The sequence below is a fragment of the Phocoena sinus genome, chromosome 7 (assembly GCF_008692025.1).
Source record: "Phocoena sinus isolate mPhoSin1 chromosome 7, mPhoSin1.pri, whole genome shotgun sequence".
NCBI classification, from domain to species: Eukaryota; Metazoa; Chordata; class Mammalia; order Artiodactyla; family Phocoenidae; genus Phocoena; species Phocoena sinus.
This window is the reverse complement of record NC_045769.1, coordinates 82,428,805-82,443,280: the sequence shown is the minus strand read 5'-3', so window position 1 is coordinate 82,443,280 and position 14,476 is coordinate 82,428,805. Positions and strand designations below refer to the sequence as shown.

Below are 14,476 nucleotides of genomic sequence, written 5' to 3'. Positions count from 1 at the left end.
TGTAATGCCAAAGATTAATTCTCTAGTGAATGTTTTCCAGTTTCTCCACGTAAGAGGTTTTAAGTGGAAATACTGGTCTCTTCTACCGATCAAATGGCAGTGTTCCTGGTCACAGATGTGTTAACAAGGTTTGGGACATGTATGTATTACACTGCAGGTGGCTAGAAATTCACTCCCTTATTTTTTGAGCTAGGAGTTCACTGTTAACATCTTTAAGCTGGAGGGATAGCTCCAAAGTTCCTTTCGGTTCCCAAGCCCTTCACCGCCGATTTCTGGATGAGCGGGAATTGAGTTGAATGTGTAGGATATTGTATTTCCCAGAATATCCAGATGTTTCATTGGCTGAGCAAGGTGGGCAAAGTGGTATTTTAACCAGTCTCTCTTCTGCGGGGAAGCACCACACCATCTCCTTCATCTTATCAGCCAGCTTATAGCTGGCATCCTGGTATCCAACGGTCATCCGTCGAGAAACCAGGATAGCAAAAATGACATAACCGACCACAAAAAATTAAATATGGTATTTCGTTTCAGGATGATGAAATTAACCAGCAGAGCCAGCTGGCTGAAAAGCTAAAGCAACAGATGTTGGATCAGGATGAGGTAAAGAATGCAATAAGAAAATTTTTTTACACAGTTCTTTTATGACTCTGTTGTTGATGTTTGTTCCAGAAATTTAACTCGCAAAGTGTTTTTTTTTAAAATCACTGCATCATGTGAAAATTTCTTGGAAGATTTCCTTTCAGTGCCTGCTGAAAGCTGATTTTAGGGGAATTTAGAAAATAAATGTGACTTCCTAGAACTCTAGGGTTTTGAGAGTACATAGCTGGCTGCTACACAGTCTATGAAGGGCAGAAATAGAGGAGCTTGGAGGTCGGGCAAGGATGATTCTGCTTCCTCATACTCAGGGCCCAGCGCTCCTGGTTTGTGCCATTTCTGCCTTTCTTCGGCTTTGCAAATCAGACAGCTCAGGTCTTTGATATGCACCATGTTCTTGTGCTGTCTTGTAGGAAAAAAAATAGCCCAAAAACAAAAGTAGAAGGTAGAGGAGAGGAAAGCAAAGAAGATAGGGGTCCAAGTGTTGCGTTAGAATATATGTGATACGGTAACGAGGAGGGAAATTTTTTTCAGTCTCTTCCTGGATGGCATTCAATTCTCCAGTAAATGTCTCTATTGTATTGTGTTTTGCCAAGCACTTTACAAATAGGAACCTAAGCAAAGAACAGATAGCCAATCTATCAAACACAGATGATTCGTAATTCTCTTACTGAGGACATCTAAGTATGTTTTCTCTTTTTGTGCTTTAGGGTGCTTTCTGCTTTGTTGCTAAAATGCTGTGAGTTGGATCATATGATGCAATTATAGCAAGTGGCTTAAGTTCATGGCTCCAGTCCCAGCCCTCTCGTAGACATAACTCTCTCTCTAACGATCTTTTTCTCTTCCTCTTTGTTATCCTTCATCTCTCCAGGACAATGATTATGCCCTCTGCCCAAACACTTCCCTTGGCAGGAACCATATTTAACTGATTCCACTTTTAACTAGAGTCTTCATTTGCTTTGTGTTTCCTGCCATCTTCCTCCCATTCTGTTGCTTTTCATCTCCAACTTGGTACAACTGCCTGTGATAACCTTTCCTTTTTGTTACAGTTAAAACTCTTAATATTTTTTTTCTCTACTATCAAGACAATATCTGTTCATTACAGGAAAATCAGAAAATATAGTAAGCACAAAAATAATGAGAGTATCCATAAGCTCAGTCATTCACTTTTAACTAGTGTTAATATTTGGGGTATATTCTTCTATAATCCATGATGAATATTAAGAAAAATTAGTGGGCTTCCCTGGTGGCGCAGTGGTTGGGAGTCCGCCTGCCGATGCAGGGGACGCGGGTTCGTGCCCCGGTCCAGGAGGATCCCACATGCCGCGGAGTGGCTGGCCCGTGACCCATGGCTGCTGGGCCTGCGCGTCCGGAGCCTGTGCTCCGCAACGGGAGAGGCCACAGCAGTGAGAGGCCCGCATAGCGCCAAAAAAAAAAAAGAAAAATTAGTGACTGCCCTTTTATACTGTTTTGGTTGACTCTAAAATCGACCTGTTTACAATGTGAAATAATGATAATAGTAAAAAGCCATGTAAGTATTATTATAGTCCTTGGAAATTATTCCTCCTCGTCCTCTGTTCAACTTGTGGAATAGCCAGCCAGCTACAAAGTGTGGTGATTTATTTATATGTATTTTTGCGGTACGCGGGCCTCTCACTGCTGTGGCCTCTCCCGTTGCGGAGCACAGGCTCCGGACGCGCAGGCTCAGCGGCCATGGCTCACGGGCCCAGCCGCTCCACAGCATGTGGGATCTTCCCGGACCGGGGCACGAACCCGTGTTCCTTGCATCGGCAGGCGGTCTCTCAACCACTGTGCCACCAGGGAAGCCCTGTGTTTTGTGTGTGTGTGTGTGTGTGTGTGTGTGTGTGTGTGTGTGTGTGTGGGTGTGTGTGTGTGGTGATTTTTGATGTGTAATCAATTCTTGGAGTTAAGCCTATGTAGCTTTAAATAAGAAAGAAAGAAAGAAAAATTAGAAAGAAAGAGAAACAGATTTTCAAAACAATATGCTATATTTTCATTTAGCATCTGGATATATAGTAGCATTTCTAGTTATCCTGAGCTTTTCAACTTATTTTCTTTTATCTGTTTTTTTAAAAAATTACTTTATTTTGGATAGAGCACAGAGCATAAACTCTTGAACATTCGATTCACCAGTTCCATGCCATCTAATTTCCCCAGCTTTTAGCTTCTACAAGAAGAGACTATGAGAAGATTCAGGAGGAGCTGACACGTCTCCAGATTGAAAATGAGGCAGCCAAAGATGAGGTGAAAGAAGTTCTCCAGGCCTTGGAGGAGCTGGCTGTCAATTACGACCAGAAGTCACAGGAAGTGGAGGACAAGACCAGGGCCAATGAACAGCTGACAGATGAGCTGGCCCAGAAAACGGTTGGAGCATTTGTGTGTAGGGGGCAGGACTTCCTCAGCAGCCAGTCGTGTACTTATATTAATGTTTGCTGACAGACACTGTATATAGCAAGGCATTTGGCTGAGTGGTTCTTCGGTGTTAGGCATAGATGCATTCTTTGAAATCCTCCAATTATTGAAATACTTTGTGTAAGTGACTTGTCCATTCCCCCCGGAACTGCATGTCAGAACTGTTTTATATCTAGGGGATTTGTAACACCAGCAGGGATGCCTTGTAGGACAGTCAAGAGAGCACAGACTTTGGAGCCAGAAAAACCCTAGCTAAAAATTTGACTTTACAACTATTAGGCCTTCGTCGAGACATTTAAACTTGAGTATTCATTTCCTTATCTGTAAAAATGGCGATAATAACATGTTCCTTTCAGGGCGTGAGAATTAGTGACAGTTTACATAAAGCCCTTAGCACGGACCTGTGCATATGCTACAGTCTTAGCAAATAAGTCTCAAAATATTAGATTAACAGGGGAGAGTGGCTGACCTGTGGAAGGTCTGGATTTCACTCTCCTTGTCTACACCCTCCTGAATGCAGTTCATTCCTTCCCCAGAGCTGCTTATCCTCGCCTAGGACCAAGCTGTCCTGGTTTGTCTGTTGCCCTTTTCAGCCAGTGTTTCAGTCTTCACATTTCCTAATTTTCAGATTCTCCCAGCGAGAAGGTTCTGCTCAGTGAGCTAGTGGCAGAGGGCCAGTGAACATTTGGTGAGGTGGCTGGTGGTGGGATGTGTCCATTTTGTGTTTTTCTACTTGGAAGATGGGCGGTGGGAAGCCGAGTGGCTGTAACTGGCTGCCCTTGGCACTTTGGCCTGGTGGCCTGGTGTCATGGGATTGTGCCCAGCCTGCTTTGTGGAAAACAGCCAGTCCTCCCAGGCAAGGGGAAGTAGCAGATGGTGCAGGAAAGCTCTGATCTGCTGACCGTAGAGCTGATAGAAAATGCTCCTTACTCCATACATTCAGCTGCACGAAGGAAGACTTTTTAATGTTTTCCAAGATGGGAACTACCGCTTCTGTGGATTTTAAAAACAAAATGAAAGAAGCAGTGGCAATGCCAAAATAAAAACAAAAACAAGAACCAGAGAAACAAAGCAGAAGTCACGTAGGAAAGAAGGAGACTTAGATTTTCTCTGCTTATGGTTTTCTGCCAGATTCTTTAACTAGTCCTTGGTATTAGTTGCTTCCCAAAACAATGAAATGTTTTCCATGATACAGGTTTTATTTTCTGTCAAACCAAAGTACTGCTAGACTGGTTTAGAGTGCTATTTTTAGTCGTATCATTAAAAGTCCTCTAGTAAAAATGCTCTAGTAAAAATAGCTGCATATGGAAGAATTACATGAATGGCTTCGCATTAACCTCTACAACTCCATAATTTGGGGAAATTATTTTCTTTGTTGGCTGAGTTAGTACCAAGACACCAAAAGATGGCTGTTCTGTTGGTGTTGAGAATTTGTTAATTAAAAATATATACATTTGGGTAACATACATGAAGGATGGGAAAGGTGGATTTGTTCGTGTTTGGTAGTAAAATGGAGCGTCTGCTATATATTAAGAAGCCATCTCCAGTTGAACCAGACCAATTTTGAAACGAGGTGAAGTGTTCAATTCAGCTTCACCGTGAAGATTAAAAGACTTTTTCTAGGTTGTTTTCGAGACTCACTGATGTCCCTTTGGGCCTTCCAGACCCATCTGTTTTGAAGCCAGATGGGAATTTGGAAGTGGTCCCAGGGAGCAGGTTTTGTTTGGAAGTGGAGGTGGGGATGCTTGCAGGTATGCTTAGACCCTGGAGAATGTGGACTGAAACAGAACATTTGGTAGGTAGGACGATATGATTACACATAATAAACGTAAGGATTCCTTTTGGGCTTTATTTATTTTTAATAACTTATTTTTAATAACTTATTTAATAACTGACCTGGAAGTTGTTGTCTGATATGCAGACAAATGACATATCAGGCCAAGACAAATTCCTTTTCTTATCAGAGAATGCAGTGCTATGCTATAGTCTGACTTAAAAGGGCTCTTGTGTTGAAATCACATGAAATGATAAAAGAACGCTATCCTACGTTATGTTGTTATTCTTTGCAATGCCATGTGTATGAAATTGATGAGTGTCCCTTGTAATTTGTTGTTAAAATGTGTTTTGCAGACTACATTGACAACCACGCAAAGAGAGCTGAGCCAGCTGCAAGAGCTTAGCAATCACCAGAAAAAGAGGGCTACCGAGATCCTGAATTTGCTGCTGAAGGATCTGGGGGAGATAGGAGGAATTATTGGCACCAATGATGTGAAGACTGTAAGCCAGCCCTTCTTTTATCCTCTCTACCTGCTCTTACAATGGCATGATTCTAAGCAAGCCGGGGCTGTGTTTTATTCCCCTAAGTATCCAGTGCTTAGCACAGTGTTTTGCATCTGCTATGTGCTTGATAATATTTGAATGAACAAACGAAGGGCTGATTGAATGACTAAGTAAATGATTGGTTAAGGAGGAGAAAAACATTTACCTTTCAATTATAGGAAATGTCCTCGAATCTTGGTTGGCCTTACGTAAGTTGGCTTATTCCTCAAAGTTGCATACCAGTGTCACAGAGGTTTGGGACTGGATACGTTAAGCAAAAGTTCTCTACCCTCAGAAACGTTTCTCCTTTTCTATGAGAATCCAACGGAGTGAAAATCGCCAACCAATCAGTATGAATTAGGAGAGCTTTCAGCTGGAAGTAATAGGATTCTAACAGTGGCTTAAAAAAATAAAGCCACATTTAATTATTCACAATATGAGAAGTCTAGAATCTTGTTATTCAGGTTGTGATCTGCATTCACCTGAGAACTTGTTTGAGCTATAGACTCTCAGACCCACCTCAGACCTACTGAATTAGAATTTTCATTTTAACAAGATTCCCCAGGTCATTCTTACGCTTCATGAAGTTTTAGAAGCAAAATTTGGTTTGTTGCAGTATCTCAACAATGTTGGGCATCCAGGCCTTTTCTTTATTTTCTTTCTGCTTTCCTCAGCCTATTGCCTTTTCACATCTATAGATTTTTATCTCAAGGTAACAAGATAGCTTCTATAGCACCAATCATCACATCCCCACATGACCACATCCAGGGCAGGATGGGCTGCAAAGGCAGCCAGCTTTCATCCAGGAGGGAACTATAATCCTGGAAATCCCCAATAGACATCCCCTTATACATTATAAAGGCCGGAATTGGGTCACACGGTCACCTCAAACTTCAAGGGAAGCTGGGAAAGCAAAGAGAAATAGTATTACTATAATGGGCTTAAACTAACCATGATTAACCCCTTGGGTGGTGCACCTTGGTGTAGCAAGGATGTAAGGGAGATGGGGAGAAAGAGGGTGGTATAACGTTGTCTATGAGTTAGGAATAGAGAGAAAAGAGAATAAACGATGTTATCATCTGAGAACAATTAACAATTTACCACAATATAGAGAGGACATTGGAAAATAAGAAAGTGACATTAAACAAAATAGCTTTATTGAGGTATAATTGACGTAAAGTAAGCTGCACATATTTAAAGTGTACAGTTTGAGAAGTTTTGACATATGTATACACTCATGAAACCATCCCCACAATAAGATAATGAGCATGTCTGCCACCTCCAGAAGCGTGTAGGGCTATTTCTGGTCTCTCTAGTCTATTTCGGTGATCTAATCTTTACGCTGTACCACACTGTTTTGATTACCATAGCTTTATATGAACTCAGCGCCTTCTGGGGAGTATCCATTGATTAAACGTGTGTGGATTTTATCAAGCCAGGGAATAGTGTTATAGTATTCAGCTTCGTCACAGGTCCCTAAAACCAAATTTTTAGAGTTTAGCCCTTCAGCCTTTAAAAGGCCAAATTCTACATCAGTCTGCTCTGTGGGAACACTCAGGTTTTGAGTTGAGTTTGTTAAATACTAGAGAAGCCTCCCCAAATTACTTTCGTTTATTGACATTTCTGGGAAACATTGAAAGTCCTCCTTCGATGGTATAACAGATCTAGGTTTAGAGTATATGGCTTCTTGTAAACCCAGTCATTCTTTCATGGAACCTGTATTGTAACTGAATATTTCATGAATCTTTGCAAATGAGTCTAATTTTAGCGTAGAATTCTTAGGTACTATAAGATTAATCCTTTCCAGTTTAGTGATTTTGTATTTGAGGACTTATTTTTAGAAGCATGTATTGGTGTTGAGCTATAAGCTTCTGAGGTTGGGGTGATTACATGGCCCTTGCAATGTGAAGGTACAGTTGATTTATGGGAAGTTGGTTCCTGCTGCTGATAATGATAAAGGAAGATATTTTTATGCTAAGTTCTAAAATAGAGCTGATGAAAAATGCTAATGAAATCAAGGAGTGTCCGGGTGCTTTGGAATTAAAAAAAAAAAAAGAGTCCTTACCTTTGGGATATGAAGTATGATTGAGATTATTTTTAAATACTTTCAATGTTTTTAAGTTAGTTTTGGATTCCAGAAATTGGATGCCCTAGTTAATTTCGTTGGTAACTAAGTTCATTGATAACTTTCACTTATATAGCATCATATTCTTAATTGTTCTGTTTTTTTTTCTTACAATTATGATTTAATCATTAGGGCAATGAGAGCTAAAGGGGAGGAATTATGTGACTTTGGGCAAGTTACTTTACTTCTCTGGGTTTCATTTTCCTAATTTGTAAAATGACAAGATGAGGGGCTTCCCTGGTGGTGCAGTGGTTAGGAATCTGCCTGCCAATGCAAGGGACACGGGTTCGAGCCCTAGTCCGAGAAGATCCCACATGCCGTGGAGCAACTAAGTCCGTGTGCCACAACTTCTGAGCCTGTGCTCAAGAGCCCGCAAGCCACAACTACTGAGCCCACGTGCCACAACTACTGAAGCCTGCGTGCCTAGAGCCCGTGCTCCGCAACAAGAGAAGCCATGACAATGAGAAGCCTGCGTACCGCAACGAAGAGTAGCCCATGCACAGCAACGAAGACCCAACGCAGCCAAAAATAAAAACAAACAAATAAATAAAAATTAAAAAAAAAAGGCAAGATGAGTCCAGATTATCTTGAAGGTTGTCAGCTCAGGAATTGCATGAGTTATGTGTATATTTCTTAGATCTGTCATTGTGGGTACAGATACTTTTCTTACTGATTATGAGTATTCAACTGATATAATTCTTTTGATCTAAAAAACGAGATCAAGGAAATCTTTTTCGGTGATCTTGTATTTTGATTCCTAACATGTCGTTCGGTCCCCACAAGGTCCCTCCTAATAGTGCTCTGGGGTGAGAGGGAAAGATAGGTGTTGGAGTCTCCCTCAGTCCTCAGTTCCAGGATATGACGGGCCTAAACAGCAAGGAAACAGAAGAACCCATGTTTCTCCAGCTCAGTCACATCTGGAAACATTTTCAGAGCCCAGGCAATACTTTAAGTCAACAAAACAAGATGAGAGCAGCTGATGACAAGACGAGCCTGGGGTTGACTTTATTCGGGTTTATTAGCGAGCCTCCCCTTCCTTTCATGTTCCGATGTCACCGGTCTTTCTTTAAAACGAAGATTTCCAGATTCCTAGCCACAGGCAGAATAGCAGGTTGAGGTAGAGTGAACGAGATGGATTGGATTAGCTGCCTAATTTTCTTTCGACCTCAGGTCTGGCTGAGGTGGAGGTGAAGAAGTTCAAGCAGGTGACACAGACCCTGGGCCCCGGCTCCATCAGGGACCTGACTATGGGTGGACCAGAGATGCAGATAAAACTGCTCCAGATCCTGGGTCTGAAGTCAGTCTTCATCACCGACAGCTCCCTTTCCACCAACTTCTTCAACACAGCCTGGGGTCTCCTGGGGCTGGGGTCCGAGGTCCGGTCCCCACCCCCAGGACAGCTTGCTTCTTCAGTCCCCTCTTGCCCCTCAAGCTCTCGGAAGCAACTGTATCATACCTTAGCTCTGTACTGCACTTATAAATAAACCTGACAATTCTGAGCACTTTTTTTTAAAAAGGAGTTTTTAAAGTCCCATTATGACTTTTAGGTCTTAGCGTGTGAACAGTCACCTCACTTACCTTTTACTTGACCTAGAAATGGCACCTTGCTCAGCTGCTCCATGCTCTAGAGTCATGGGGTGGGCGTGGGGGGTGACTCCTTCCATACAGGCCAGATGGAAGGAGAGGCAGCCTCTTCTGCTGGATTACTCATCCATACCGGATCGCACAGTCCAGTACGTACAGTGGAGTCATTGTCAGACCCAGGGGAGAGTTATGAAATAATAGTGCAGCAGCAAACTCTGATTCTTCTTTTTGAAATAACAGTATATACTGGAATTACTGAAAACTCTGAACTAAACATGACTAAATATTTGAACTCATAAGTGGCAGGAAACCGTACAGTTAAGACCATTTGTTTGGAGTATTGTTTTTTTCCATCAGGTGTGGATTCAAAATCTCCTTTTAGACCTCCTAGGACAAGTGTAGGCTTCAGAAGTTATGGTTCTGGTTTGGGGGAAGAAATATCCAGCTCTCATTTTGGAGGGAGCCCATTGTTGTACATTTTTTTCACTCTTCCCCGATTCACATGGCACCTGGGCATAGCATGCAAAGTGTCCTCATCTAAGGAGAGCCTTAGAGGAGGAGGTGTTTGTTCCCTTCTCATGACGCTCTACCTCTTGGTTCAGCAATGTTTTCCCACCAGGAGATGGTGTAGGTTGTGAATTCCACATGAAAGAGATGGATGTCCCCTTACCTTTATACAGAAAGACAACATGCAGGCACACCTGGTCGGGCTAAAGAATGAGCTTCTCATCTCTGTTCCACGTTGGACCAGTCACAAAGGCAGAAGGACAAAACTGAACTTAAAGAGGGAGGGATTTTCTCACCCGTTACCTCCATAGTATTGGATTATAAAAGGAATGTAATGAGGAGTGGTGTTGGTAGGCAAATCGTTGGCAGTCAGAAATGTAACTAACTGATTAGCAAGAATGACCATCTAACTGGTGATCAAAGTAAGATGGAGTCAGATATTGATGCTCGTGGATTTTCTTGCTGTTAACATAGATTCTGCATTGCGTTGATGGACACTGGAGTCATTTAACAAATACTGTTGTGGAGTTTTTAGGGGAAGGTTGACACCAAATTACAGGCACTCAGCGCTGTCTAGCGTATTTCCTATCTGCTACCAATTTTCCGGTTGATACACGATTCCATATTCCTAACTCTTAAATGTTTACTGAAAAAATAGTCATACGATGAGTTAATGACGGTAATAACGACAAAAGTGGGCAGCGAACTGTGGAACATCAAAAAACCATAGTTGGAATCATTGTCTTAGAACCAACTGAAGCCTCTGTTCACGGGCTGGGTACTGGACAGGGCTCTTGTTTTCTCCTGAGGTGCTAGGATGCCCTCTGGTGGTTAAACAAAATATTCACACAGTTGCTTTGCTCATGTGGTCAGTTGCCCTTCAAGACCATCATCTCTGCTTCTCAGCAAATGGGTTTTTATCCCAAGTAGCTTGCTGCAGTGTTTGTTTCCAGTAGAACTCTGAAAATTAGACAACAAACATGAGATGGTACAGGAATGCTGGTTGTCAGAATCTTTTCTTCTAAAGGTGGATTTACATTGTTATTCTTAGGTGATCTAGATTCCTGTGTGCTTGGAAGGGACAGTTGGGTAGGGGCAGGGAAACAGATGGGTAGTACTGAGAAGTTATGCAGGAAAATTTTCATCCAGAGGTACTTTTGGTAATAGCACATTCTTAGTCATTAGATTTTTTATTTAATCGAAGACTACATAGAAAATCCTTTTTATTTCAACCCTTGCTTATGGAAACATATTCAAGCTATTACACTGCTTGCCTCTCTGGATAGCAGATTATAGAGAACATAATTGAAATTTTGATTTGACTTCTTATGGGGACTCAGAGTCACCTTAGGAACACTGGGCTTTGCTGCTGTTCCAGAAATGTAAGGTGTAAGACATTGAATGGAACATCTCTTCAGAGTTATCTCTTTCTAAAATTTCAGTGTCTTTTTCTTCTATCATCTCTTTTATCCTAAAAATCAGTTGTAATGAAAAACCTGGTTAATTGAAGATTATGTTAGTAGAGGATTTATTTATTTTTGGCTGCATTGGGTCTTCGTTGCTGTGCGCGGGCTTTCTCTAGTTGTGGCGAGCGGGGGGCTACTCTTGGTTGTGGTGCATGGGCTTCTCATCGCAGAGGCTTCTCTTTGTCGCGGAGCACGGGCTCTAGGCGCGTGGGCTTCAGTAGTTGTGGCTCATGGGCTCTAGAGCGCAGGCTCAGTAGTTGTGGCGCATGGGCTTGGTTGCTGTGTGGCTTTTGGGATCTTCCTGGACGAGGGCTCGAACCTGTGTCCCCTGCGTTGACAGGCGGATTCTTAACAACTGCACCACCAGGGAAGCCCCCAGTAGAGGTTTTTAACTGAAAGTTTTACCCGAGGTTTCAGAGAACTTGGGGTTAAACGTATAGTACTTTTTAGAGAAAAATTCTCAGCTTGTGGTCCTCCAATTAGGGTTTCTTAACCAGAAATCCACAGACATCTTGAGTTCCCATGGACAGGTTTCAGGGCCCCCATGAACCTCTGGAAATTGTAGGCATAGTTGAGTGTGTTCCCTCCTGTGCTCAGTTGGCAGATGTGAATGGAGTCATTGAGGAGGAATTCACCATGGCCCGGCTGTACATCAGCAAGATGAAGTCGGAGGTTAAATCTCTGGTGAACCGCAGTAAACAGCTCGAGAGCGCCCAGATGGACTCCAACAGGAAGATGAACGCCAGTGAGCGGGAGCTGGCAGCCTGCCAGCTGCTCATCTCCCAGGTAGGCCACGCCTTTCTTCCTCGTTTCACACCCTTGTGCTCTGGAAAATCTGCTTCCTCCGTGCTCTTACTGGGGCCCGGTGGTGCATAACAGGGATAGTTGATGGACTTTGCTTTACGTAAGACTTGTCCATGGCCTCCTAGGCAATGACAGCCCAGGCTTATTTCTTAAGGCTAGGTTTAGTTGTGTGAATTACATGGATTACCTTCAGTCCCTGTTTAAAGGATGTGTCTATATATCTTTATCTAGCTAAGTAGGTAGGTAGGTAGGATAGATAGAGATATGTAATGAATGGACAAGACTGGGTGGCATCTAAAACTCCTATCAGCTAAGGCAACATTCTTTCGTCTTTTAATCTCTACCACAGGTCCAATTTAATATGGGACAACAGAAACTACCATCACTACTACTATTATTAATAGTAGCAGCAGTTAACCTTTTACTGAGTGCTTACAACGCACCATATACTATGTTAAGCACTTTACGTGCATTCTCTCACTTGATCTTTTTTTTTTTTTTTTTTTTTTTTTTTTTTTGCGGTACGCGGGCCTCTCACTGTTGTGGCCTCTCCCGTTGTGGAGCACAGGCTCCGGATGCGCAGACTCAGCGGCCACGGCTCACGGGCCCAGCCGCTCCGCGGCACGTGGGATCCTCCGGGACCGGGGCACGAACCCGTGTCCCCTGCATCGGCAGACGGACTCTCAACCACTGCGCCACCAGGGAAACCCCTCTCACTTGATCTTTAAAAAATTCTGGATGGGCAGGTTTTATTTATTTATTTATTTATTTATTTGCTGTACGTGGGCCTCTCACTGCTGTGGCCTCTCCCATCGCAGAGCACAGGCTCTGGACGTGCAGGCCCAGCAGCCATGGCTCACAGGCCCAGCCGCTCCGTGGCATGCGGGATCCCCCCAGACTGGGGCACGAACCCGTGCCCCCTTCATCGGCAGGCGGACTCCCAACCACTGCACCACCAGGGAAGCCCGCAGGTTTTATTATTGTTCCTGTTTTTTTTAAATAAGGAAAATGAGACTTGAAAGATTAAATATACTGTCCAAACTCATATAGCCAGTGAAAGGCGGAGCTGGGACTCAAACCAAACTGTGTGAACTCAAAGCCTTGAAGGAATCTTCAAGCTCCTGGGGCATATGTCATTCCCTCAATGAGTAAGGCTACTCTTCTTCCATTAGAAGGGTATTTTCATTTTAGTAAGGTGGTTTCAGAAAATAGCAGCCTCGTTTCTGACTTGCCACTGACACCTGAGCTTGGTGTTTGGGCTTGAGGCTTCTGTGAGTGGTCCAGTGTGTGCTACTCACTGCCTTAGCCCAGGCATTAAAACAACTAAAGTCATTTGGGGTAAACAGATGCCAGTATGGAATGGCGCATCTGACAGTGCTGAGAAACAGACAAAAGCACACTTCATCCTGTATGCTTTTAAACATAGGGATGTGTCATCATAGAACCATCTCCTTGTCTCCTACCATAATCATCTAAGGGATGCAAATTAAAACATCAAGTTTCCATTTTATAAATAACATAATAAGCAAAGATGTATTAATATTTAAGAGATTATTCAGTGCTGGTGCGTGCTAGTGAAATTTATTGAGAAAAGTATAATTTGGTCAGTCCTTTTGGAAAGGACCTTGGGAATCAAAAACCATAAAAATGTAAGTATACTTTGGTCCAGTAATTTCGCTTATAGCATTTTTCATTGATAATGAAAATGAGAATTTTTCATTTCATATGGTATTCTCATTCCCTGATTAAAAATATTAGCGTTTATATGGAAGATGTTTAGTGCAGTATTACTTTCATTTTAATTAAATAAAATACGCAACTATCTATTGAGAGACTAATAACATAAAGTGACATGGAAGGATTTATGCAGCTCTTACAAAAAATTGATAAAAACCAGTCATTTGGAAAGTATAATTATACAAAGTTAAGTAAAAATGAAAATGCTGAGTTACAGATCTATGCTATGCCTTGCAACTTGGCAAAATATGCATTCATATAGATAAGACCAGGAATATAGGGGGAAATGGTTAATAAATTAGAGTGGTTAATGGGTGAAATTTATACTACTTTTTCTGTATTTGCTTTACTGTTTGACATTTTTATAATTTGTGAAAGTTGAGAGGAAAAACACTAAACATTAGGACATAGTACACCTCAAGTCTGATTTCCAGATCATCTGTTACACTGAGAGCATGTGCTTCTGGAAGCCCCTAATATTTGGAGGCCAAGGCAAGAGCACAGACAGAGGCCCTGCGGCCTGCAGCCCAGTGTCTCTCCTTCCATCTGGATGTACCAGCCTCCATGTCCAAGTCGAGTCCCTTCTGCACGTTCTGTGAACTGATGGAAGTGTGTAACTGTGTCAGCTGTAATCTGTGTAAACGGATGATGGGAGCCGCACTGCTGGTCCTGGGAGTGGCCTTAGGGCCATTGGAGTAAGGAGTTTCTAGTTCCCCAGACTCACTGTGGTCTAGAAGAGGATGTGGGCTCCAGGTGGGCACGCTCCCTTGGCATATGAACTTTGCTCAGTGGAGTGGGATGCAGCCAGAGGACCGCCCAAGTGGGGTGCTCTAAAGTGTAGGGCCCAGGACAGTTGCCCAGATCTTAGAGTGACACTCACTCAGGGTATATGAGATCGGAGTCAAGG

The 14,476-nt window shown here is 42.7% G+C and overlaps 1 protein-coding gene across 1 annotated transcript in view; it reads left to right on the top strand.

Moving 5' to 3' along the window:
* Positions 1-14,476, top strand: part of KIF5C (kinesin family member 5C) — a 166,156-nt gene that overhangs the window by 114,718 nt on the left and 36,962 nt on the right. The window contains exons 13-16 of the mRNA XM_032638533.1: positions 532-600; positions 2,773-2,979; positions 5,158-5,304; positions 11,626-11,814. Coding sequence (XP_032494424.1) covers positions 532-600; positions 2,773-2,979; positions 5,158-5,304; positions 11,626-11,814 — 612 coding nt within the window. The remainder of the gene's footprint in view (positions 1-531; positions 601-2,772; positions 2,980-5,157; positions 5,305-11,625; positions 11,815-14,476) is intronic.